At 38.3% G+C, this 26,094-nt stretch overlaps 1 protein-coding gene across 1 annotated transcript in view; it reads right to left on the bottom strand.

Annotated features, from left to right (window-relative positions):
* The window catches only part of BBOX1 (gamma-butyrobetaine hydroxylase 1), a 57,304-nt gene extending 31,752 nt beyond the window's left edge, over positions 1-25,552 (bottom strand). Inside the window, exons 1-3 of the mRNA XM_062198058.1 lie at positions 25,189-25,552; positions 24,674-24,788; positions 7,332-7,530 (exon numbers count right to left, since the gene is read on the bottom strand). Of these exons, the coding sequence (XP_062054042.1) occupies positions 7,332-7,530; positions 24,674-24,788; positions 25,189-25,407 (533 nt within the window). The 5' untranslated portion in view covers positions 25,408-25,552. The remainder of the gene's footprint in view (positions 1-7,331; positions 7,531-24,673; positions 24,789-25,188) is intronic.
* Positions 25,553-26,094: the final 542 nt, after the last annotated feature.

The raw sequence follows: 26,094 nt of genomic DNA on the forward strand, positions 1-26,094 counted from the left end.
TTCCTTTTCATCTAATTCTTTCAGTCTAATCCTTGCTACATGTATTAATGCAACTCGCTCTTCTCAACAAATATAATACTCCTTAGAAAAGCAAATCTGAACTTCTGGGCTCAATTCTAGAAAGAAAGCAGTTTTGCTAAGTCAAAAATTTTACGCTCTTTTGCTTGACTTACTGATAAAGAAGAATCTCTTACAGTTGCCCATGAGAGTAATTTTTAAACTAGGGACTGATAAATGTAGACAATGCTAAGGAGGAATTTCTATTTATTTATTCTAGAGGCAGAAAGACTGAGACAGACAGAAGAGAGGGAGAATCAGTAGGGAGGAAAGAAAGAGGGAAGAAGAGAAAGAGAGAGAAAGAGAACGAGAGAGAGAGCAGAGCAAGAGAGAAGGAAGTTTTCTTATTCACACATCCACTCCCAAAATGACTGCAATGGCGGAGGCTGGATCAGACTAAAGCTGGGAACTCAACACAGGTCTCCCACGTGGGAGGCAGCAACACAACTGCTTAAGTCTTTGCCTGCTGCCTCCCAGAGTCTGCATTGTCAGGTAGCTAGCGTCAGAGTATCACTCAGGCACTCCGGTATGTGGCCTGGGCCTCTTCACTAGCATCTTAACTGGTAGGTCAAGCACCTGGGCCCTAAGAAAGAATTTTTCAAGTGTTAATCTGATGGTAGTCTTCAATATTTTAGTGTGTATTCCATTTTATTAAAATTTCCTGTTTTAAAAATACTTTTTGGAAATATAAAGAGAACAGAATGTATTTCACAGGTGCAGCTCTAAGAAGACAACCATACTGCCCTCCCTCCCTTCTCCCTACCTCAATCATCTTTCTTTTCCTTCTCCCTTTTCTTTAATTTTTGAAAAGACATGTGTTCAATCCACTCTGTAGATAACTGTGCTACTATCTGAACTAGCAATAAAGATATAACCCAGATTAGACAGCCATTTCTGTCTATAAGGAGCTTAATATAATATTGGCAATTTTAATAAGATATGCTTGCATTAGTTTCAAGGATTATTTTGACTAGTAAAATTACAAATAGAATAAGTAAGTAATATATGATATAGGTGGAAATACTTTTTTTTGAAATGACATTAAACCCAAATGCTCCTATTCTCTCCCTCCCTCCCTCTCCCCTACTCCTGTGTGTGTGTATCCATGTGTGTCACATATAAATAAGTTTATATAAATAATTATACTTTGACATAGTTTATTTAGTTGTCCAATTAATTAGGAAATTTTCAGAGTATGATTTTTGTTTTTAGAGAAGACTTTTTAAACTACTCAGTGTTGCCTTATTAGAATCATAGTCTTAAAAGATCATGTTACTACAACCCAGTAGATAGTGGTGATACCTTACAATAGTGTTTTTCATTTTCTTTACACTGCATGCATTACTACTCAACGTAAAATCTCTAACAAGGAATAGTTTTTTGTTGTTGTTGTTGAGCATTTGTAGGACACAGAAGTTCCTACCTTTCCTGGTGCATCATGATGAATGTAAAATGGACTAATTTGGGCAAGGAGCAAAATAATGATTTTGTTTAATTTTGAAGTCTGGTGAATCAAGGAAGGCTGTTTTAGGAGTGGTGGTTGGAGGGGAGGAGAGAAAAAGTTAGTATGTCAAGTGAGAAGCTATAGAATGACCATAAAGCAGCAAAAAATAGAGCAAGATTTGGCATGGGTTGTTTTTAGTCACAATAAAAGTGCTGGAGCGGGAAAAGCAAGGGAGATGCAGGTAGAAAAAGGGGATCAAATAGGAAGCCAGGGAAGCATCCTGATCAAACAACTGAGAAAGGGACAATAGCTATGGTTGTTTCATTTTTTGAAGATGTTCAGGAAGTATTATATCTGATAAAAATGGCTTGTGTCTGAGTTGGATTAACTTGGGAAGAGCAAGAAGGGGATGCATGATATCATAGAGTCTTTTTTAATTATGTATTTACTAAGACCACATCTACTCACACAGCAGTAGCCAATGTAAATTTCAGAGTCTAGCTTTGTTTTCTCTTAAGGCCATATTGTTAGCTGGATATTGCCCCATTTGACCACGCTTTGCACTGTTCTGCTGAAGCATCCATCCTACTCTGAACTGAAGGTGGTGTGTATTGTTTGTCATATTTCCTTCTTTGTGATACCAAAAAAATCTGAGGTTATTTTTCAGTATATCCCTCGGTTTCAAGGAATTCTTATTTGCCCAGATTATTTAGAAGAAGCCAATTCAAATAGTTATATTCACTTGCATACATCAATCACCAAAGATAATTTTATAAAGTAGAAATGTAAACATAATTCAGAAAAGTATGCCTACAAATACTAATATGCAAAAAAAGATATTCTGCTTTTGAGAAAATTATTTCATTCTTTTGAGAGGGAGGTAAGGAAGGAGGTGGGGGGCAGAAAGAGAGAGAAAAACAAAAAGAGGGAAAGAGAGAGATAAAGGGACAAAGATAAAGAGGAAGGAAGGGAGGGAAAGAAACACTCTCTAATCCAAATGTCTGCCTGGGCTATTGTGTGTTGCTTCCCAGCGGAGTGCATTAGCAAGGAGCTAGAATTCAGAGGGGAGCCAGGACCCAAACCCAGGCACTCTGATTTGGGATGCAGTCATCTCAAATAAGATCTTAGTCACTAAGACAAATCTCCACTCCAATATTCTTCTGTTTGGTTGACAGAAATTGTCATTCCTTTGACAATTACTCTGTAGGATATATTCTTGAAATATTTCTTCTTCTTTTTTTTTTTTTGACAGGCAGAATGAACAGTGAGAGAGAGAGATAGAGAGAAAGGTCTTCCTTTTTGCCGTTGGTTCACCCTCCAATGGCCGCCGCGGTAGGCGCGCTGCAGCCGGCACACCACACTGATCCGAAGGCAGGAGCCAGGTGCTTCTCCTGGTCTCCCATGGGGTGCAGGGCCCAAGCACTTGGGCCATCCTCCACTGCACTCCCTGGCCACAGCAGAGAGCTGGCCTGGAAGAGGGGCAACCGGGACAGGATTGGTGCCCCGACCAGGACTAGAACCCGGTGTGCTGGCGCTGCAAGGCGGAGGATTAGCCTATTGAGCCACGGCGCCAGCCATTGAAATATTTCTAAATTGGTTCTAAATTGAAGATGGCATTATATTCATAGAATATAGTTTATGGCCATTTTCCATTGGTCTAAATCACATAATAAGATTCAGATAATTTCTTCAATAATATTATCTTTCTCAAAACATCTCCAGAAAGTTATTTTTATATGTGGAACAAGGATAGGGATGAGGCTGTTTAGGTCCAGTGTATAAAAACTACATTGCTCTGAATCAAAGACTAAAATCCTTCCAAAAAGGTTACCTTTTTACATACTGCTCCACATCTATATGTATTTGACAAAATAGGCAGTGGAAGTTCCTTTACTAACTCTTATTCTGCTCTCCAGGAAACCTTTCATCATCAAGGCATTAAGATTACTGAGCATTTCACATGGTGGCATAAAAAATATTGTCAAATGATGTGCTGACAAAATAATTACAAGCATCTGAGAAAATACAGATGTGGAAAATGACGTGTTCTTTTGTCCTCAAAGCTATTACCATTTTGGTATAGTTGAACATAAGTTTATGATTAGGAAATTCTCTAATAATTACTGCATTCATCTGTTGTTTCAGTCTTAAAAATATCTAGGCATGTATGAGGGTACTTCAAAAAGTTTTTGGAAAATTTATGTTATGAATAATTTATGCATGGATTTCAAAATATTTTTTGGCATGAAAATAAACTTGTCTGTTAATTCCTTTTGCATGAATGTTTTGAAGTGTTCTTACATTTAGTCATTGAACATTTATTCCCTGACTTTTATATATCAAGACTTTATGTTATGCTGGCTTCCATTGCTTTGGTTCATTCATTTTTTCTTTTCCCTACCTCTGTCCTATTTTTGATAATCTCTAGCCTCCATGATTTGTTTATTGCCTTCATTTATCCATTCCATTCATTCACTTCCAAACCAATTATTTTTCAAAAAAGAAATAGATAGTAAATGCAAACACAAAGATCTGAATGAAAGGGAGCTTATTTTAAGCAGTTACTTATTTTACAAAGAAAACAATATAGCTACGTCCAAGTAGAACCAAGCAGAACACGATAAACACCACTTAGTGCATAAAACTGAGAGTTCAGAGGACATAAAAAACCCAAGGTCCATCCCAGCTGAGATTTAGCTTCTCTTGAAATACCCCTTCTTCTCTAGCAGAGTTTCTCAGCCATGTCTGTGCATGGGAATAACCTGCCGAGTTTTTTAATAAGTCATGATACTCAGTCCAAATATCATTCCTGCTGAAAAAACAAAACAACACTCCCCCCCCCCCAAAAATAACAAAAACAAAAACAAAAACACCAAAAACCTCTGCTGATGGGACCCAGACATCTGTATTTTCCAAATTGGCTATTCCAATGTGCAGCCTACATTGAGAACCATGGTTCTAGACATTTCTTAGGGACATTCTTATCATTTGATATTTTGTTAAGTCTCATCTTATCCAAACTTCAAAACACTTTCCCACATTACTGCAGAGAAACAGAAAAGAGGGATAACTTCAGAGAAAATATTTACTTTTCTCATTCTCTTAACAAAAGTAAAACAACAGTCACAATAAAACTGTTCTTTAAGTTCTTAAAGCAGAACATTTAAAAGTTTCCCCCCTCCCTCCAAATATTCAGAGAGATTTTGGAAATCAGTGGTAGAAGTAGGGGCAGGTGGCAAGAAAGGTATTTCTTGGCATGCGTATAGTTTTAGAGATATGAGAAGAAATATGATTATCTGAGGAAGGTGAAATGGGGTAGGTTCAGCCAGTGTGGTTAGTCAGCAAGGTCTTAGAGGGGTGAAGGAATAGTAGTGGAAGGGTTGATTTGTTTTGACAACAGATATAAATATCTGTTGTATTTATTCCAATATATTTATTTATTCCAATATATTTCACAATATTAGATCAGTGGTCAAATAATTAAGTCCTATTATAGGACAAAATAAACACACAAAAAAGAAAATAATAAATCAGGACCAACTCTCTGACCCTTAGGTTGATGGGTGGGTGGGGAGAGTAAGAGAACTCCAATAAAAGCCCCCAGCTTTGGTCACTGTTAAAAATTGTGAAATAAGTTGGAATAGATGCAAAAAGTTTGTTATTTGAAAATAAAACAAGTTAGATGTATTCTGAAGTGTTTTGGTTAACTACAGTGCCTGAAACCCACTTGCTTTCATTTTCTTGATGGTGAGGTAGAATAGAAGGCCAATGGAGAGGACAGACTGCATTCATACTTTAGTTCCTGTGGGAACTGGGGTTATAAGTTAATTCTTTGATTTTCATATTCCTTATCAATCAACTGGAGGATAATATTTCACAGAGACCTTGTGGTAAATAAAAAGCAAACAATAGAGTTGAGGCTCATAATTATTTCAAGAATTTTTTTCTCCCCTTTCTCTTTTATTGCCATAATGCCTAAGGCAGCTCAAATCCTTGCAGATGGAGGTGCACACAAATTTTATGCAATGCAAATCTGCTAATGGTAAAATAAAGTTCTTGGCATGGGGTGGGGTAGGGATTGGGTTGTCCAAATCTAAATATGGCGGAGTCTTCCATGAATAAATATGCTCAAGTAATTGACGGACAGTAGTTGAATACTTTGGATCCTTTGTCAATCTACATCAAAGTCTTACTCTCAATTGGGGTGGAAAGCTCAAAGGCCAGCAGGGTCCTTTCAGGACTGGGGTGGAGGGAGGAATTCTGCAAACTGGAGAATGAGCCTATGCTTTCTTCAAGGGGCAGTCTTTATTATGCCCAGCAGATTGTTGGCATGTAGAGATTTAGGCACCGTTGTTGCTGGACTAGACTTTTCAAGGAAAGTTAAATTCATATTTAATGTAAAATCTGCCACTATTTTCTTTTAGCGTCATGTGGGCCAACACAAACACATCTGAATCCAGCCTGTGTGCTACCAGTTTGCAACCTTTGGAATCTGAAGGTTCCTTTCACTGCCAATGCTCTCTGCTCTAGGAGCCCAAGAATAATTGCATCCGTCTTGCATGAGGGGCTTACCTTAAAACTAGAAATACAGTTATACCCCCACCTCCAGATAAGTGTTTCCTGTTGTTAGCGTTTCACTATCCACAATTAATGCTACTTCCGAGGAAATTCTTATGAAAACAGCTTCTTCCAAAATTAAAATTAATTTTATTTCCTGTTACTTATTAAAGTATGGTTTAATTTTACATGTCTGGTGACTGGTTTCAATTCCCTAGAATCTAACTTTATTTTGTGCCAACTCTTGGGAGGTAAAACCTTTACAATCCTTAACATTTATAAAGTTAAACATTTTCTAAAAGTCTTGGAGAAACTTAGCCTTTCATCCCACCAGTTATAGGCTGAACTGTACTTCTCAAAATTCATATGTTGAAGCCCTAACCTCCAAAATAATTGCAAGTAGGGTCTTTATGGAGATAATTAAGGTTAAAGGCTGTTAGAAGAGTGAGACCCAAGCCCAGTAAGTGTAGCGTCCATTACGAAGAGGAAGAGGCAGCAGGAGCGTGCTACACACATAGGAAAAGCCACATGGAGATATAGCAAAAAGACAGTCATCTGCAACAACAAAAAAGTCTCAGCACAAACCAACCCTACTGGCACCTTGATTTTAGATGTCTAGCTTCCAGAACTGTGTGAGAAAACACATTTCTGCTAAGTCACCCAGTCTCTGGTGTTTTATTATGGTAGTTTAAGACTAATGTACCATTTATAAGTAGCCTGATGTCTCTGGTGCCTGATGTCTTTCAGCTTTTAGTTTTTCACAAGTTCCGGTCTTTTTCAGAAAACTACTATTCTTTTAAATTTTTTTTTTTTTTTAATTTGACATGTAGCGTTATAGACAGTGAGAAAGAGAGACAGAGAGAAAGGTCTTCCTTCCGTTGGTTCACTCCCCAAATGGCCGCTATGGCTGGAGCTGTGCTGATCCAAAGCCAGGAGCCAGGAGCTTCTTCCGGGTGTCCCATGTGGGTGCAGAGGCCCAAGCACTTGGGGCATCCTCCACTGCCCTCCCGGGCCACAGCAGAGAGCTGGACTGGAAGAGGAGCAACCGGGACTAGAACCTGGTGCCCATATGGGATGCTGGTGTTGCAGGCGGAGAATTAACCAAGTGAGCCACGGCGCCGGCCCAGAGAACTACTATTCTTAAACTCACCTTTCCATTTGATTTCCTGCTTAAAACCATGGAAATTTCTGTATCTTTCATCAGAGGATGGAATATGGGAAATATGTGAAATGTTGCTTGTGAAGGAGGAAAACAAAACATTTTGTGACTCACCCATAAAATGTGAGATAGAGGAAACCAATCCTTTTCCCAAGTTTTATGATTTCTCCTCGCTTGTCAGATGCCCCTGTGAGTCGCACTATGCCTACTTTCTTGAGGGTGGCCAGCCACTTGTATGCATATTCATCATACTTTAAAACATCATCAAAATCCAGGGTAGGTAGCTGGAGCTCTGAGCCCCAGTACTGACATTCTGCAAATTAAGAAAATAAAGAAACCAGATGGAATGACTTATTTTTATACACCTCAGAGAAACAACTAGTTCCTGAGAGTTATTATAGATTGATCACAGAGTTTACTAAATATTAGACATACTAGGAATGCCCTAGTCACCAGACCTCTCTTGGAACTGTGCTGGTCTATTATATAAGAGTTCTTCCAAAAGTTCAACTGGGCCTGGCTCTTGACAGGTATTCAGTATACCCTATTTGCTGAGGGAATGTTGTTTATGGATTGCTCTTGGTCTGTATGTTGTCAGAACTTTTCTGCCTTAATACTGCTTTGAAATAACTCTGAGATATTGCGTGTGTCAACAGACAAGTTACATTGCTTAATTCCAAATAGATGATAAAATCGTATGGTGGACTAGCACATCATATGCCTATTCGGATTGGCGGGTCTGATGCTGTTTGCCAGGGTAGGCACAGCTCCTTATTTCTTATTCCACCAGATAAGATGTTTTCTTGGAATGAAGACATCCTTTGGAGTCAGCAACAGCTGTCCATGGGAAAGAAATTGCAGAATATTCCTGTGAAGAATAGACCCTTTAGTAGGAGTGCTATGGGAGATATGGTGAAACACCTTTAGATGTCTCATTTCTAATTGTTTTATTCCTCTTAAATATGTTTACTTGAAAACACAGATAGGTAAACAAATATAAAAAATAACTGGCTTGCAAACCAGACTCTCCAAAAAGAAGTGCAATACAGAAAAAAATATAATTTTGCTAAGGGAAACAACTCAGGTATTAAGAACTGCATTTATCAAAGACCTGACTTTAGCTAATGTAGTTGATTTCTTCCTTTCTTGGGAAAAAATTTGCCTTAGGAAAACAAAATTCCCTTAACAAGTGACAGAACGAGAACTTATGATTTAAATATCATCCTGAACAGTGCTTTACTTTTTGAACTGCAGAACATAGCATGTAATGGAGAAAAAAAAATCTCAAAGCCCTCAGTTCAAGAGTGAAGAAAGGATCAGTGACTCTTGTAGTAGTTGTGGGCTGGAAGTCTCTCCCTCTTTGATGCCAGGATAGCAGTTTTCTGTTCACATAAGAATTTTTTAGGTGTGAGATAGTGGCTAAGGTATTGAAAGGATACAAGTAGGTATAGGGAGCCACTTCTGGCTATTTGTTGCACAAAGACATTTGCAGAAGTGAGTGGATATGTGTATGTAGGAAGACCAAATTAGGCTATAACTACATACATTGCCAACACTTCTGGGTTATTAATCATAACGGCTTACATAATGAGCCGGAATTTCCAACGTCTAAATTACCAACTGTAAATTTGGCCTCCCTAGCAGCTGCATTACTTTGCTAGCCTATGTTAATATCTTTAGTATCAAGCACATTGTACATGCTCAAGAGAATTAATTGTATCTTCTCAAGGAGCTGAACTGATATCCAGCCATAGGATCCTAATTTCTGCAATTCTTCTCTCGATGGGACTAATAAGAAAAGTTATAATGTATGCTGCCTTTTTTTTTAAGCATTGCTTTTCAAGTGCTTCTTGCATTTGAGAAAAACTTAGCATTTAATATTAATCAAGTCACCTCAGCAAAGAAGCAGGTTAGCACATGGTCCATGCTGCTTAGCCTGTGGCAAACTTGTTAAAGCAATAACAGATAACAAAGTGTAAGGATTTAAGGATATTGATATGTTAAGATTTATGTACAGGTTCTTGGACTTTCTTGATCATTTTAACTATGCAATAGTCATTTGTTGGCTTGTATTTTCAATAAGCCTAGTATTTTAGCATGTCACAAAGCACTGTGATAAGTAGTAGGTTTTAAGTGATTCAAAGTGTATAGGAGAATCAGACATGGAAATTAACAATCAGAACATTATGATGGATGCTATTGAGTTGTGGTCAGAATACCAGAGGATCTGATCTGATTCCCATCTAGCGATATTGCTCCAATGTTTCAATACTCTGTTATATGCACAAAGTTCCCTCATGCCTCAACAATCTTTTCTTTTATAATCTAATAGGATTAGTTTTACATGAAAGAGATTTTCAAAGAGGCAATCAGCTTGGCATTGTTTTGAATATTGAATAATGCGGTTGTTTGCTTTGCCACTCCCATTTACTTATTACATTTTAAGTTTCCAGATTGTATCTCATACCAATCAAAAAGGTCTGCAAGAAGGAGAGTGATAAATACCACAAATATTGCATATTTGCTGCCTGACTAGACAGGTCACTGAGATTCCAGTTAGGAGAAAAATTTCCTGGGCAAAATATCAGCATTAAGCACATAAATAATAAATCACCATCTTTTCTTGCCAAAGTTTATACCTAAGTGGGCTCTATACAGAAACCTAAATATTGAACACATTTAAGCTTATTTTGCCTCGAATGTAAATCAGGCCCCACTGCGGATCAGAGGTGGATGTGATATTAGAGACTCTTCTTCCACTCTTGTGTTTGTTTTAACATTTCCAATCATCATTAGTTCTCATTGAACAAAAGTGTTGATTAAACTGTAGCTGAGGATTCTAGTTTTCTGTCACTGTGATGATTTGTGTGAGGACATGTTTTCAATTCTTCTGTAGACTGACTGATCAAATTAGCTTTTGTAGACATGGCTACTCATAGCAAATGTGTTTTGTTTACCACAGAAGTTTAAGTAATTTATTGGATGATATTTAATAAGATTTAAAAAAATAAGTTCCTATTGGCAGTAATCCAGCATAGAAAAATGGCATGGTATACATTGCAATACTGCCCAATAAAACTTTCTGCAATGATTGAAATATTTCATATTTTTACTGTCCAGTATGATAGCTACTATGGCTGTGGAGACTTTATGTCTGGTTGGTTGAATTGAAGAACTACATTTACAAATTTTATTCAATTTTAATGAATTTATTATTTTTTATTAATTTTTTTTTTTATTTTTGACAGGCAGAGTGGACAGTGAGAGAGAGAGAGACAGAGAGGTCTTCCTTTTGCCATTGGTTCACCCTCCAATGGCCGCCGTGGCCAGCGCACCACACTGATCCGAAGGCAGGAGCCAGGTGCTTCTCCTGGTCTCCCATGCAGGTGCAGGGCCCAAGGACTTGAGCCCTCCTCCACTGCACTCCCTGGCCACAGCAGAGAGCTGGACTGGAAGAGGGGCAACTAGGACAGAATCTGGCGCCCCACCGGGACTAGAACCCGGTGTGCTGGCACCACAAGGTGGAGGATTAGCCTATTGAGCCACGATGCTGGCCTAATTTTAATGAATTTAAACTTAAATAGCCACATGTGAATGGGACAGTATTAGACAGGATATGGACATGCATAGAAGTAGAGAAGCTTGGGTTTGGACCATTGACCTGCTATTCACTAACTAGTTTCTTGGCCTTTTTGGTGAAAGTTGGTCTCTTAATTTATAAAATAGGCTTATCCTGCAGATCTTTTGTGACCATGCAATAAAGTTGTGCAAGAAGTCGAGCAGAATGCTTGATACATGGTAGACCTGTAATATTAACAATAACTATTGCATGCTGAGTATTCTCTAGGCATCAGGCAAAATACTAGATGCTTTCCACACTTTAGTTCTGTTACCTTCCACAACAAATACATGGGATAGATTCTTTCAGTATTGTAGAGAAGGGAGCAGAAGTCCAAGTTGTTAAGTTAATGATTTACAGAGCATGTCAGTCCAATTCAAGTGACTGATTCCAAAGTCTATCATTTTAACAACTACTATAAAATAAACATTTGATGCCTTGAAATGCTGTCATCATAGATATGTTTATGTCCTACATCTGGATGTCCATAGTTTATGTTGTTCCTTATAAAGGAGGTCTATTAGATAAAGAAAACAAGGCAAGTTACAGTTAGGAATACTTTGTCTGAGCTTGCTAAAGGATGGTTGCTTAAAGATAAAACTTGGCTTCTTGTCAGGATATTAAATGCAGAGAAAACATTAGAAATAGGGCTTGTTGCACAACATTGCAACAAAAACATTGCTAGTCACCTTTTGCAAAACAAGCCAAAGCTTTGCATATTCATCTAGCTTCTCTTCTTTAATTGCTATCAGTGTGTTTCCAAGACCCACACCATTTTGGTTTTACTTACAGCCATTATTACTTTCTAAAGAGTTAGTAACTTGTGGCAGGGAGATGTAATACAAAAAGATTTTTCAAAGTTCCCTAAAATGTGATTGTTTTTAAAACTTTGGTTTTATATTTTTATTACTTTCTGAATTCAAGAAGGCTGTCACGGTGCATGCTACATGCTTTTATAGCATGTTTTAATGAATTTTTGTTTCTATATTACTGATTTTTCACATAATGGAACAATACATATACATATACATTGTCAAACACACACACACAAGTCTTTATTTTAAAAACATAGAAAGGGGGTTGGCTGGCGCCGTGGCTCAACAGGCTAATCCTCCGCCTTGCGGCGCCGGATTCTAGTCCCGGTTGCCCCTCTTCCAGGCCAGCTCTCTGCTGTGGCCAGGGAGTGCAGTGGAGGATGGCCCAAGTCCTTGGGCCCTGCACCCCATGGGAGACCAGGATAAGCCCCTGGCTCCTGCCATCGGATCAGCGCGCTGCGCCGGCCGCAGCGCGCCTACCACGGCGGCCATTGGAGGGTGAACCAACGGCAAAAGGAAGACCTTTCTCTCTGTCTCTCTCTCTCTCACTGTCCACTCTGCCTGTCAAAAAAAAAAAAAAAAAAAAAAAAAAAAAGAAAGGGGAAAGTGTTTTAGTCTAGTTGTTAAGGTGCCCACGTTTCACATCAGAGTACCTGGGCTCAATACCTCGCTCAGGCTCCTGAATTCAGTTTCCTGCTAATACAGAGCCTGAGAGGTAGGAATGATGGCTCAAGTGATTGGATTCCTGCTAACTACATGGGAGACCTGGACTGAGTTCCAAGCTTCCAGCTTCAGATCAGCCCAGATCTTCCATCGCAGGTGTTTGGTGAGTGAACCATCATATGGTTGGCATTCATTCTCTCTCTTCCCCACCTCTCAAATAAATATATATATATACCTTTAAAATATGTAAAAATATGAATTCTTTTACCAAATATTTTACTCTTCAGATGTGTAAAATTAACCATATTTACACAAAGAGACTCCAGTATGAAGCGAGGTATGAGTATGTCAGTAAGATAGATACCGTATTTTTGTTTTCAGGATATGGTTACAATGACTTTTAAGTTCTGTAGAATTTGTTAGTTTTCAACCACAGCACTTACTGTGCTGTGCCATGCCCACAGCCTTGCAGAATTCAGACACCAAGAGCACCACAAAACCTATGACAGAATAGGAGCTACTTACATGCTTGATTACGCTAAGTATGACTTTCAGAGATGACACTGTCACTAATAACTTTCTAAATTCATCATAATGTGCTGAATGTAAAATACCCTAATGTTTAGAAGAAATAATATTACATTTCATGAAATGTAACAGGGAAATCATTCTGCAGTGTCTGCACAGAATATTCAAGTTCAGCATCCAAAGTCTAATTTAAAAGCATATTCCTATTCCATCTGCAAAACGTAAGCATCAGAGAACCAAAGGAAAATACAATTGACTAAAGTCCATCATTTGTCAGGAGTATACATTAAAAACAAATTTAAGTTGCACACTTGGGTCTAGAAACATAAACAGCATGGAAAATGACGGAATATGTAAGGTATGAACCACCCTTCCTAATTTAACTTAGGGCCTTACTAATAAATACTTCCTTGAACATGTACTTCACACATCATAAAATTTATGAACAGACTACATGCTGGCATTCAAGGTACCATTTGTACAAGGTTCTCTTTTCAAAGTTAAGCTTTGCATTCCTGGATCCTGAGCTATATTTCAAAAAAAGGGAAAGACACAAAGAAGTTCTTCAGTTAAAGATTAATGAGTGCAGCATACTAGGTTGCAATGTGTTATTTCAAGTTTAGGACCTTCTGTCCACCTGCACTGAACAGAGTTCTTGGCTTAGAAATAGCTTTTCTAGTGTGCAGGGGATCAGCCATTCTCTTAACAACTTTCCCAATAAATATCTTCCATAGGCTCCATCAAAACAAAATTTAACCCCTAGTAGAGGACAGGCACCTGAGGAAAATAGAGTTTTGATTTTCTTCTTCTGCACTATGAAAATCTTGCCTTCTTTGGAAGTTCTTTATTTCTTGTCCAGTTAATTTCATCTTTTTCAAGATTCTGCTCACTTGTTCTCTGTTGAGATCTCCCTGAGATGAATACTTCAATGCAAGAAATTTGTTACAGAGGCATCCTTGGGGGCACTAACAGGAGATAGAGAAGCAGGACTGGGGAGAAAATCTCTGTAAGGTATTTTAAGGGACAGATTCCTGCTTTTGGAAACTGGGGCTTGGCACATGTAGACTGATAGATCACTGTAGAATATGCTGGTGAGGTGTCAAACTTCAGAATAAGGAAGCTAAGGTGCACAGGTTGCCTACACCTAGACCTCATAGATTGATAGCTACTCCTTTGGAGATCCACACCTGTGTTTTTCTAGCTTTCCTTGTGTGCTGGCCAAGCAAGTTTCCTCAGGCAGAAAGGGAGATTGGTAATCTTGCAACAGGAAGCCTGGCATGTGTGGGATGAGTGCTGAACAGCTGTTTTGGATCACCAGAAGAGCCTCTGCAATGTCCTTCTTCAGCAAACCTTCTGGATCAGCCAAGTGTGGGTTAGATGTCTTTCTTCTCAGTGGTACATCCCTCAGTCACAGTGCTCATTACATTAAATATGCTGAAACTTTTCGCTTATTCAACATGTATTTGTTAGAAGCTTTGCTAGAGATCACATTCCTGAATAAAGATAGCTGTGACAACTGCCCTTGTAGCTGGTACATAGATACATTCAAAATTATGGCAAGTACCATCAACGGAACAAATGGGGCATACAACAATGGTAAACAATCATTGGTAGTGGTGTGGGGAGCTCTTTTAGATGTGGCAAAGTTGACTAGAAGTTATTTAAGCCAAAAATCCTGTGGGATGAGCACAACCCAGGAGGGATCATTAAAGGACAGAGAATCTCTGAGCTTCCTTGAGGACCTCAAAGTTACTGAGGTTAGAACGCAAGAGGCATCAGCTGAGCAGCCTTTCGTTCTTTGTATTGCTTCATTTTATGGGTACCAAAACCTCCAGTGCCTTCTCTGTTCTCCTGTTGATATTGTGTTTCAGGATGCAGGTGCTATAAGGTGCTGTTGGTGTATTGAATCCAACATAATACTACAGGAGTGGTCTAGCCTATGACTGCTTAGGGTACTCACTACCATAGTTTTGTTGAGGCAGATCATAGACACTCAGCCTGTTTTGGTAGTCAGAACGTGTACGATTTGCCTGTTAGCCAAGTTTTCTCCTCTGGTGCAATGCATTTCATTCCTGAAGCTATTTCACTGAGAACTTACCAACTCATCTAGAGGTGAGGTTATAGGCCTCCTCCAATAGGGACGTTGTGTCAAAGTTTGAAGGTGACAGATTTGGACTCAAACCTACATTTTAATACTTCCCATCTGCATAATCTTTATAAAATGAGAAATTCTATGTTTAGCTTCTTCATTGGGAAAATACAGGTTGAAAATAAACTAGTGTTGTGAAATTTTAGTGAGACTATATTAAATAATTTAATGTATAGTGTGCCGGCTGTTTGGTTAAATCTGCACAAATTAGAGTAGCTGAATGTGGCTGGTGGGGAACATGCTAGACTGACACACCTTGTTTCAATACCACTGATCACCGGTTAACTATTTGTCATACTTCTCCAGCTCACTGTTTGTCACATTCTTTTTCCTTAAACCTCCCATACTTCCTCCTCCTTCTTAGTATGAAGCTGACAACTTTGCTGCTGCTTTCAATGAAAAAATAGGACTCCAAATATATTCCTACCACTACCTCCATCCATCTTTGTCTCTGTCTGTATCTCAACTTTAAGTGTTCTAGATGCATTTGTAAATTTATTGGTCTCTTTCCATATCAAAATGTAAACCCCTAAGCATCTTTCTGTGTTGTATTTACCACCATATCCTAAGTTCCTGGAATAATACCTGGTACAAAAAACATACTCATCAAGGATAATGAGAGAATAAATGTACAATGCATAGTAGATGCTCAATAAGTATATTTTACTGTGGAGAAGAGAGTCAAATATACAGACAATAACCATTAAGTGCAATAATTGTATTGACAAGTGAGGAACTCACACAAATTGCTAAGAACATACAGAAGAGGAAAATAGAAAGTAAAGAAATAGGGAATATGCTCTTCATTCATAGTTTGACTCCATTCTTGTCTTTTTGGTTATGGAATAGTTATTAATTTCTATCAATCTCATTTTGAAAATGTATACAATGGTTATAACAATGAGTCTGCCTCTGTGGAGTTGTTGTTGGGTTTAAAAAGGACAATAAACATCAAGAATCTTTCCTCTGATTTTCTTCATTGGTTTTCTTATTGCTCCAAGCCAATCACTTAATTAACCCTTTTTTGGTTGCCCATCATTTACTTTATCAATTTATTCTTGGTTAGAAACTTCCATTATGCCCTTTGGATGTTAGGTCTTAGAGACCCTGTACTTCCTCCTTGTGTGGTTGTATTGCTTTCCTAGATTCTTCTGTCCTTTTTCTCTTATTGAGAGTATGTATTGTTATATGGTCATGAACTGTACCTAGTTTGGGTCCAGAATTCTTCATTTCTAAAATTTAGCACATATATGACACATATGATGACTTCTGACTTTAAAAATTTTTATTTATTTATTTTCATTTATTTTAAAGGGAGGGAAAGAGAGAGAACGAAATTTCATCCAACAGTTCACTCCCCTAATGTCCACAATGGGCAGCACTGAGAGAAGTTGAAGTCAGGTCTCCAACGTGGATGACAGAGACCTAAGTACTTGAGCCAACATCTACTGCATCCCATGATATGTATTATCAGAAAGCTGGAATCTGCAGTGGAACAGGCACCTGAACACAAGTACTCTGATATCAGGTGTGGTGGGTTTTTCCAAGTTATGTCTTAACTGTTGCACCAGACACCTAGCCCAATTGCTGATATTTTCATCTCTGGCCATCCTTAATTACTTAATTGATAGCATGGCTGCAGTCTCTCAAGTTTTCTAGTCCTTCAGCTTCATCGAATATTTCTACATCCTTTATTAGAATATGGCTTGTAATGGACCAGTCTTTTCACTGCCTTCTTTAATTCTATTAAATTCAACTATGTGCCAGCTCAGTAAATTTTGGTCAGGAATGAAACCAAGGGCTAAAGTCCTTTCATTGCTATAGGTCACCTTTGAGACACTTTTGTGTCTTTTTTCCTCAAGAAAATAATACAATTACCCTTCATATGAGGGTAGCTCAAGCACATGATATTATTATGGCACTTAGTTGTCCTCTCTTTTGTCTTTAACCAAATACTCTTCACTGTGCCTCTGTTCTTATGTGCATGGCTCTGTAACTAGGAAGAAAAGGGGTGAGGGAAGGCATCTCACACATTCTTAGGAACCACAGTGTGTCACACAGTGTACTAAACGTGGTATTTAACAGTTCACTACTATTCTTCATGTCCCAAAGCTGACGGGCATTGCCTTTTTTTTGTTTGTTTTGTTTTGTTCCTTTTTCTCTTTTCTTTCTTTCTCTTTCTTTCTTTCTTTCTTTTTTTTAGAGAGGGGAGAGAGAGAGAGAGAGAGAGAGAGAGAGAGAGAGAGAGAGAGAGTCTTCTACCTGCTGGTTCACACCCCAAAGAGAGAGAGAGAGTCTTCTACCTGCTGGTTCACACCCCAAATGGCTGCAGTGACCAAGGGCTGGGCCAGGCCGAAGCCAGGAGCTTCCTCTAGGTCTCCTCTGTGGTGCAGGGGCCCAAGGACTTGGGCTGTCCACTGCTGCTTTCCTATGCGTATTAGCAGGGAGCTAGATTGGAAGTAGAGCAGCCGGGACCTTAACTGGTGCCCATATGGGATGCTGGCAGGACAGGTGGCAGCTTATGCTGCTGTGCCACAGTGCTGGCTCTGGCATTGCCTCTTTTACATGTGGAAAAAGTGAGGCTCAGATTATTTATGAAACTAAGTTAAGTTCACAGAGCAGAGAATCAAGCCCAACTCTGCTTACTCCAAGGCCTATGCTCCTGTCATAACGCTAACTTGCTTCATGGGTGAAGCGCTTTCTTGAAATACTGCAATCTTTCATTACTTTTTTCTAAAATTTTCTAACAAACTCTTTGAAAATTGTTTATACTTTAATTACTAAGCTACAACCTTGAGTTTGGTGTTACTGGTGAAATTATTTCTAATTCTCGAGTTTACCATTTTTTTGTGATTTGGCTTAGGTATACATATAAATACAGGTTGGAATCTTTGATAAAGAGCTTCATTGGGATGTGAGAAGACCTTGTATAATGGGTAGGTGAAGCAAGCAGAGCTTGGGCAAAGTACGAGTCCACCTGTTGTGGAAAGGGCATCAGATTGTGGAATGGTTGGAAAGCCTCACTGCAGACTTTGGACTGTCCTGAAAGCAATAAGACTTGATAACCAAGAGGAGGAGAGATGATCATGGCCATCATGGAGATTACTCTGCAAAACTGTGCAGATGGATATGAAGAGGTAGCCCATGTATTTCACTGATTCTGACCTGAGATGCTAAAAGGCTCAGGTAACTGACCAGACTGACAACCCATGCACTCTTTCTCCATTATAACTTACTGATGGTCAGTTTTCTTTGTGCTACCAGAGAATGAACTTGGATATGTGAGAGTCAATAGAATAAAAAAGAGAAAGAAATTTCAATATTAGAACACCACATTTAAAAAATATGATACAATGTTCAATGTCAAAGAACCTCTTGTGGCTGCTGTCAATAATTTCTCATTACAACTTTCAAGGGAACATGATCAAGATGAAATTAGTTATTATGTAAAGTGTGACATTGCCCTTCACCAACATTGCATTATTCAAGAAAATAGACATCCAAGTAGGTAGGTGCTATTACTCTTATCACACAATGAGCTTCTCCTGCATCTAGCAATTTCAGTGCTATATTGCCTTTTTGATTAAAAGTGAAGTTATAGATTGAGAAAAATACAGATTTTTTAGAAAAATAAAATAATTAAGTTAGAGAATTCATTGAATGGAGTAGAGTTCAAGCATTACTTACCTAACTTGTTCAGCTAGAAATTAGACACATTGACAAAATGTACAAATTGCAACATCAAAATTTTAACAAACCATTTTGTTTACTTTTTGGGTAACCCACAGCTATTCCATGGGTACATTTGAAAGTTTAGTCTAGGGTTTTAAGAAGAAACTTATATATGATGTAGGTATCTGCTACTTTAAAATTATGTAGTTTTATATTCTGTCATCTTGAAGAAATAAAGCAGGACATGACAAGCGAGGGGATGTTTTTCAATCAGTGATCCTCTTCTTTTGGCTGGTAAATCTGATGTGTTGGCACTAGCAAAATTGGCTGACTATAAGTATCCCTTGTGTGTACTTTTGGTAAATGTGAAGGCAACATATAGAGTAATCTAACTTTACTTTTTGAAACATCATACTTCAAAATTTCCTAAATTTGTGAATTCTAAATTTGCAGGCTAACTGCCAGTGTTACAAAACTGAGCCTGGGAATACAGGAAAAGGTAAGCCTAGTTCATAAGAAATCAATTGTGTAGAGTGCTGTAGTGTACTTCCCAGGCCCAGGATCTCCCAGCGGGGGATAACTGACAGAACAAGAGCAGTCTTATCCTATGGAGGAACACTAGGCACTTTAGTTATTGTGCCTGAATTTACCAAGTATAAAGCAGAAATGAATAGGAATAATAAGTAATATATAATTCCGAAAAGATCAGTCCACACTTAAAGCCATCAACAGGACACGGAAGAAATGTGAAGAAAAACATGCATTCATAAACTCTCAGGCACTTGAGATAGGTGTATTCATTCCGCCAAAAACCCAAAGATGTTTCTCAGACATTCAATAGGTTCACTTCACCTATGATAGGCGAAATGGAACATGGATTTTTTTCTTTTTCTTTTTTTTTTTTTTTTTTTTAGCATTTGAAGCTTTTGGACTATTCTCCCACCTGCTCATAAGCATACAAGCCCAGGCAACTCTAGGGAGGAACTTTTATTAGTTCTGTCTTGGAAAGAGAATACATTTGGGAGTGACCTAGCAGCTTGATTACTCTGAGCCTTGTTTTGACAGAGCTGTTCAGAGCCATTCTGACCTGGCAGCCCTGATATAGTTGGAATATTCTAAAGCAGTCTGTGGAAAAAAAAAGAACTCTCCAAGTAATATGTGAAATGAATGCCCTCATTCTATCCCTGACTTGCATCTTGGACACCCACATCTGGAGTCTAAGGGTTCAAGAATTAGTGGGGCAAAGCTTAAATGGGGCGGGGGGGGGGGGGGAGTAAAATTTCACATAGGGTTACACATATTTATTGTGCACGATATTTGCTAATTAAAAGGAAAAAGAACATGTGATATTTGCTTTTTGACAAGACTGTGTAAAAATAACATCTCTGCAACAAGCCAGCTCTGTTCTTTGCACTGTAATAAAATCTTCCTTTTCAAGTAAACATGATTCTCTGCAAGAAAGGGAAAACTCTATTTTTTTTTCTCACCATGTGCAAGACAAGTAGATCTTAGTGGGCCTTGACAATGATTTGAGACTTTTCACTTCTTGTGTCATGCTCTTTTGAAACAAAGAGGGGATTATAGCTACAGACAGCAGGCTTGTAATCCGATGAAGTAGATAGTGAAGACTGGCTTTGCCCTAAAAAGGGCATGCAGAATGGAGAGTAAATGTTCTCTCTTGACTGTGCAATGTCCTCAGTCCTGAATTTCTGAGAAAATGGAGGAGATTGTGACAGAAAGGTTTTATTCTTATTGTACTTGTTAACGCTTGATTTTCAAGAACAAATGTTATTGAAGTCACATGTTAATGTAAACTAATTCAGGATCAGGTGACAAAGATTGGAAAAACAAGGATTTGTTCATTCTGGCACTGAATATTATATTATAAAAGAACAAGTATTTAGCTTCATTTACATAATATCATATGATATAGTGATTTATCCCATTTTAGTCTTGTCAACTATTTATATATATTAGGAATTTTGCAACTCTCAATCTCAAAAATGGATATATATATTTATGTCAAAATATCACATGGGAGCTGAAATATGTCATATTAAAAAACTTAATATTTCTAATATTCTATTAAATCCCTCAAATTTCATACAGATGTTTAGAACCATTCTTATGCTAGGCTTCAACAGTCCATTTTTATGTTGGTAAAGAAAACATAGCCAGTAACTTGCTGTCCTACTGGTCAATGTAAGTTTCTCTTGACTAGAAATTCTACCCCCAACCTTTCTGCTTCATCAGCTTTCACTGTCTCTGACAGGATCATTTCTGGACCACATTCTCGTAAGTCAGCTCCCAAGCATTCCTCATGCTGATGCATCCCACACACACAGCCATGACAAAATTGTCTACAACACAGATTGGATCACTTCACTCTCTCTGGCAAATAAATACAAACCAAGAGCCAAGAGGGCACACAGGAGGAGGGAGAAAGCAGGAGGATACTCATAAGCTTGCAGACATTTGAAAAATTACCTTCATTTGATCAAAAGTAGGATGAACTTCGAAAATGTAAAGTGCAGACTGTTAAAAATAATCATCTTAAATTTTAAGATCTTGAACTCATTTCTCTGCCTTTATAAGTAGATAATCAGCTTGGGGAACTAATGAAATGAATTCTTTTCTGAGATTTTATTTATTTGAAAGGCAGCGTTACAGGGTGGGAGTGGGGGGTGGAGGGTTGAAATCTTCCATTCTCTGATTCAGTCCCCAAATAGCTACAACAGCTGAAACTGGGCTGTTCCAAATCCAGGAGCCAGGAGCTTCTTTCAGAACTCCCATGTGGATGCAGGGGCCTAAGCACTTAGACCATCTTCCACTGCTTTCCCAGGCACATTAGCAGGGAGCTGGATTGGAAGTGGAGCAGCCGGTACTCAAACCAGCATCCATATGGTATGCCAGTACGCAGGTGCCACAGTGCTGGTCTCTATGAAATGGGATTCTAAGCTGTATTTTGGGAAGACTCTTTCTTGCTATGGGCCTAGCACAAAGGTGCATGTGAGCCCCTTTGTGGTCTGATCCTGTCCTTCTTTGTTACCTAACAATTTAAATTTACCAAACATTAATGTAGGTGTGCTTTTTGAAATCCATCTTGCTACTTGCTACTTTAATGATTTTCTACATGCCCTTTTCTCTATCAAGAATTTCCTGACTTTCTTTCTTTGCCTGACAATCTGATTGAGTCTCCAAAACCCAGTCCAAGCATCACCTCCCCACTGAAGATGATTCCCTCAGCTCTTCAAATTCCTCCCTTTATGTCATCACTAGTGTTCTGCACATGGTTTTAGGGCACTTAAAGTAATGCATTATGCTCAATTTGTTTTAGCTGGTGTTGTTCCCTTCAAGATTAATAAATCTTCGAGGACAGAATTCATATCTTTTTTATATTGGTAATTCTTCACACCATTTCTGGTTCAAAATAATTATCAAAATTTATGCAACTGAATAGAAACTTATGAGGGAATGATTGTTCTCCCCATCTTCCCTTCAGCTGTGACTGTCCCATGACAAGAGTTTTGGCTGATTATTATTTGTCTTTTCATTTTTGAGCTCAGTGGCCTCTGCCAGGGAAATATCAAAGAAAAGTGCTTTGCATATTGACTCCAGATTTTAAAATGCCCGTAGGAAAGAGCACAAGAGAAAACAGTGCTTCTGGAGCTATAAACAAGCAAACAAACAAACAAAAGCCTCTCACAGATGTAACTCAGTTTGTTTACATGCTCTAGAGTATTAACATTTGAAAATGTGCAATGGCAGTGAAATGTGGTATCAAATTTTGCAGGCAAAAAGCCATAAAGTGAATCTTCCAAAAATGGTCCATTAATTTCTTCTTTTACCCAACAACTGCACAGCTTGAGAGTATATTTTAAAAATCTGATCTTATTTTAAAACCATTGAAACATTTTCCAGTGTCTAACTAGCAGCCAGGTCTCCTTATATTATTCATGATTACAGCCTGTCATTGTGACCAGTTTTTTCCACTACTTAACTGAGTGTAGTATCATTTGCACTTCGCTACTACCTGATAGTGCTGAGAAATGTTAAGCTATAAAACTGTACTCATCAAGAAATATTAATGGAGAGGGTGGACATATTTTTTCCAATACTTAAGAGCTTAAGCTGTAATAATAAAAAGGATTTTATTTCCTGAAATAATCTAAAGAAGAACTGGAAGGAAATGAAAGTAAAATCCACCAGGATTATAAAATTAGGGCAGAGTTACGTAAAAATATTTGGAGTATCAGAAAAAGTCTAAAATAAACGAAAAAACAATACATTCATGATATTTCTAGCTGACCCAGACAATTGCTACTATGTTGTGTAATTGGAGACCCTTTGAAGAATCTAGTAAAGCACTCATTGGAGGAAGTCAGGAAAAACATCCTGCATACCCATACCAACCAACAGGGCTGGATAAAGCAGAAAATGCATTCCTTCTGCTTTAGACAGAAAGCACTAGAACAAAACATTGCCAACTGTCAGAATAATAAGACTAAAGGAATAGAGGAACATATTCCTGACAAGACTGGTCTGTGCTTGTAGAGGAAAATCATAATATCATACTCTATTATTGGTAATCACAGAAAAAAGTGAGCAATGTGGTTGAAGCTGATTAATTAGTAACATCTGCAGTGGTTACGATGCTGCTTGGGATGGTGTATCCCATGTTGGAGTGCTTGGGTGTGAGTCCTGGCTCTGCTTCCTATTCCAGCTTTATGTGCATCCTGGGAGGTAACAGATGGATGGCTCAAGTAGTAGGGTCTCTGTCACAGATATGGTAGACATGGGGCTAGTTCCTGGCTCCTAGCTTCAGTCTGATCTAGTCCTGGCTATTCCGTTGTGTGCATCTGGGAAGTAAACCAGCATATAGAAGATCTCTCTCTCTCTCTCTCTCTCTCTCTCTCTCTCTCTCTGTGTGTGTGTGTTTCTGTCTCTGTTTCTCTCTCTCTCTATATATAATTCTCTCTGCCTTTCAAAAAATAGAAATTAATAAGTAAAGACGTTTTAAAAAGTTAGCAACATCTTCGTGTCCAATAAACTGTCATGAATTAGCTCTTAAAACCATCACACATATTGGAGAATAACAGATTTGAAAGGAGTGAGGTAAAATATCTTGGTGTATAACCCAGAATTCCCAGGGGAGGTATTATACGATTCAACAAGATGCTCACTTGCTGAAAGGGATAACAGTCTGATATATTTGGTGAACGGTGGAGAAGAAAGTTCAGAGAAGCTTGCCTAGTTACTGTTTGTAGAAGTTTGTAGAAATCAAGGTTCTAACAAATACAAAATTATCATGCTAACAAAGTTTGCCTTTGACCCACATAATCTCATGTAGCAAACTTTCAAGACAGGCAGAGGATGAATCAGAAACTCTGTAACCCTCTCACCAGTGCCTCTGCTTGAGCACTGTGATGGCATTATCTCCTAAAAGTTATGCTTTAAAAAAACTTCTACATTTTTAAGTTATTTACCTTTAAGCACCGAAATAAATTTCTCCTTTCTTCCAATGAGTCCATTCATCGTGTTTTTTGGCATAATTTTCTGGTCACTGATGTCCTTGAGATCTATGCCTTGTCTTCAGCCCAATGTGCCTGTGTATGAATACGCATGCACAGAACACCGGCTCACATGCATACTCAGTGTTATGCATGCCATTTCATTCTACCAGTGGAGAGCAGGTTAGGAATTCCTGCTTTGTTGATTTTTGTTTTTTCGGGCCTAAGACAAACTTCTAAGAAGGACACATCCATCTCTGGCTTAGCTTCCTCCTTTGTAAGAGCATCTATGGTGTCTGTGGTATGCCCACTTTAGCTGTAGATGGCAAGAATACAAGTGTGCTGTCCTTCTTTTGTTTTGACCTCTTTAGCTAAATTTCCTCCCCTACAACAATACTTAATCAAAGGACAAGGATTTGAACTCATTGCTGAGCAAATTTCTTGCTGTACGATTCTATTACAAGGGTTTTAAGAAGTATTGAAGCCCATGGCAGCGTTACCTGGAAGAAACAGTTCTCTTTGGAGTTTTGCTCTGGCCTTCTGGGAAAAGCATCTTTTCTTCAGCCAATCAGCACCAAATTCACTGTAATGGTCATCAGGCCACGCGATGGAAACCTTTTAACACAGAAAGCAGATATGTCCATATGTACGTTATGCTTTTATTTACTTCTGCTCTCTCTTTCGTCGTATTATTTAAGATAATCAGGAAATATAATGGTCTCTCTCCTTTTCTTAATTGGAAGCCATAGAGGTACAACAGAGGTCTGAAGGCTCTCATTAGCACACAAGAAGCAGAATCTGGCAAGATCATCCTTTTTCTTCTAAACCTGCGGTCCCCAAACTTTCCATGATGACTGGTTAGTGATCAATTAGGACTCCTGCCAAGAGTGTTAAATATATACACATAAACATTTATATATATTTGACCAGATGAAAAATCACAATTTACATTATTATATAGTAGCCCCTTTATTTAACCTGGGAGAGAAGAGAGAGATCATTTAGAGATAATTACCTTTTCTGTGTCAAATGTCAAACTTTTGATACCAATGTTCACATCGAGGGCTTCGATGAGAAGTTTCCGTGCTTTGGCAGAATCCAGGTAGCAGTCAGAGCACTGGCAGTTGTCCCTTAGCCATATTGCTGGGTAGAGAGACTCTTCCCCGTTGTGCCAAAGGATCTGCATCAGGTGAGCCCCGTCCAGGACTTCTGCCTTTTGGATGGCACAACACATGCTTCTGGTCTTGGAGGACAAATCTCGTCAGACACCTGCTGTGACAAATCAGTGTTAAAAGGAATTTCAGGCAGATCAGATCCGAATTTGACCTCTAAGCAAGTGAACCATTTAAGTGGACTCTGCCGTCTGGTATTTGCTTAGCGGCCAGCATCTGGCATTTGACTTAGCAATGCTGGGACCTTTGTTCTGATGGGAGGATTCTCTATGCTCTAAACAGAAACACAGTGACTAAAGGTAAAGAAGACAAAAACCCTGAGTCAGGACACAGATGAAAAGAATTCCTTGTTTTTCTCACAAAGATTTTTATACTAAGTTGAGGACTAATGACATAGGAACTTCTGCAATTATGTTTAAATAAAAGTTCTGGAATTTTTTGAGTGATAAAAAAAATGCTCCACAAATCAAAAGTGCAGCAATCATGCTTGTGCTGTTTTAACTGATGTCCATTTGTACATGGCTTTTGAAAAACAAATGCTTCTGTGATAGTAAATTAGAAACCTGTTCTAATGAAGGTAATACTAATGTCATTTATTTATCTTGAAGGATACTGTAGTTCAGAATATGGTGTTATTTCTGTTCTAGCACATACTTTTTTAATCAGATAAGTTAATTTTCTCAATAAATATGAAACATCAAGGTTCTTCAAGGAACTTTGTTACTTGAAACTTTTTGCCTTAATACAAA

Source organism: Lepus europaeus, chromosome 7, assembly GCF_033115175.1.
Source record: "Lepus europaeus isolate LE1 chromosome 7, mLepTim1.pri, whole genome shotgun sequence".
NCBI lineage: Eukaryota > Metazoa > Chordata > Mammalia > Lagomorpha > Leporidae > Lepus > Lepus europaeus.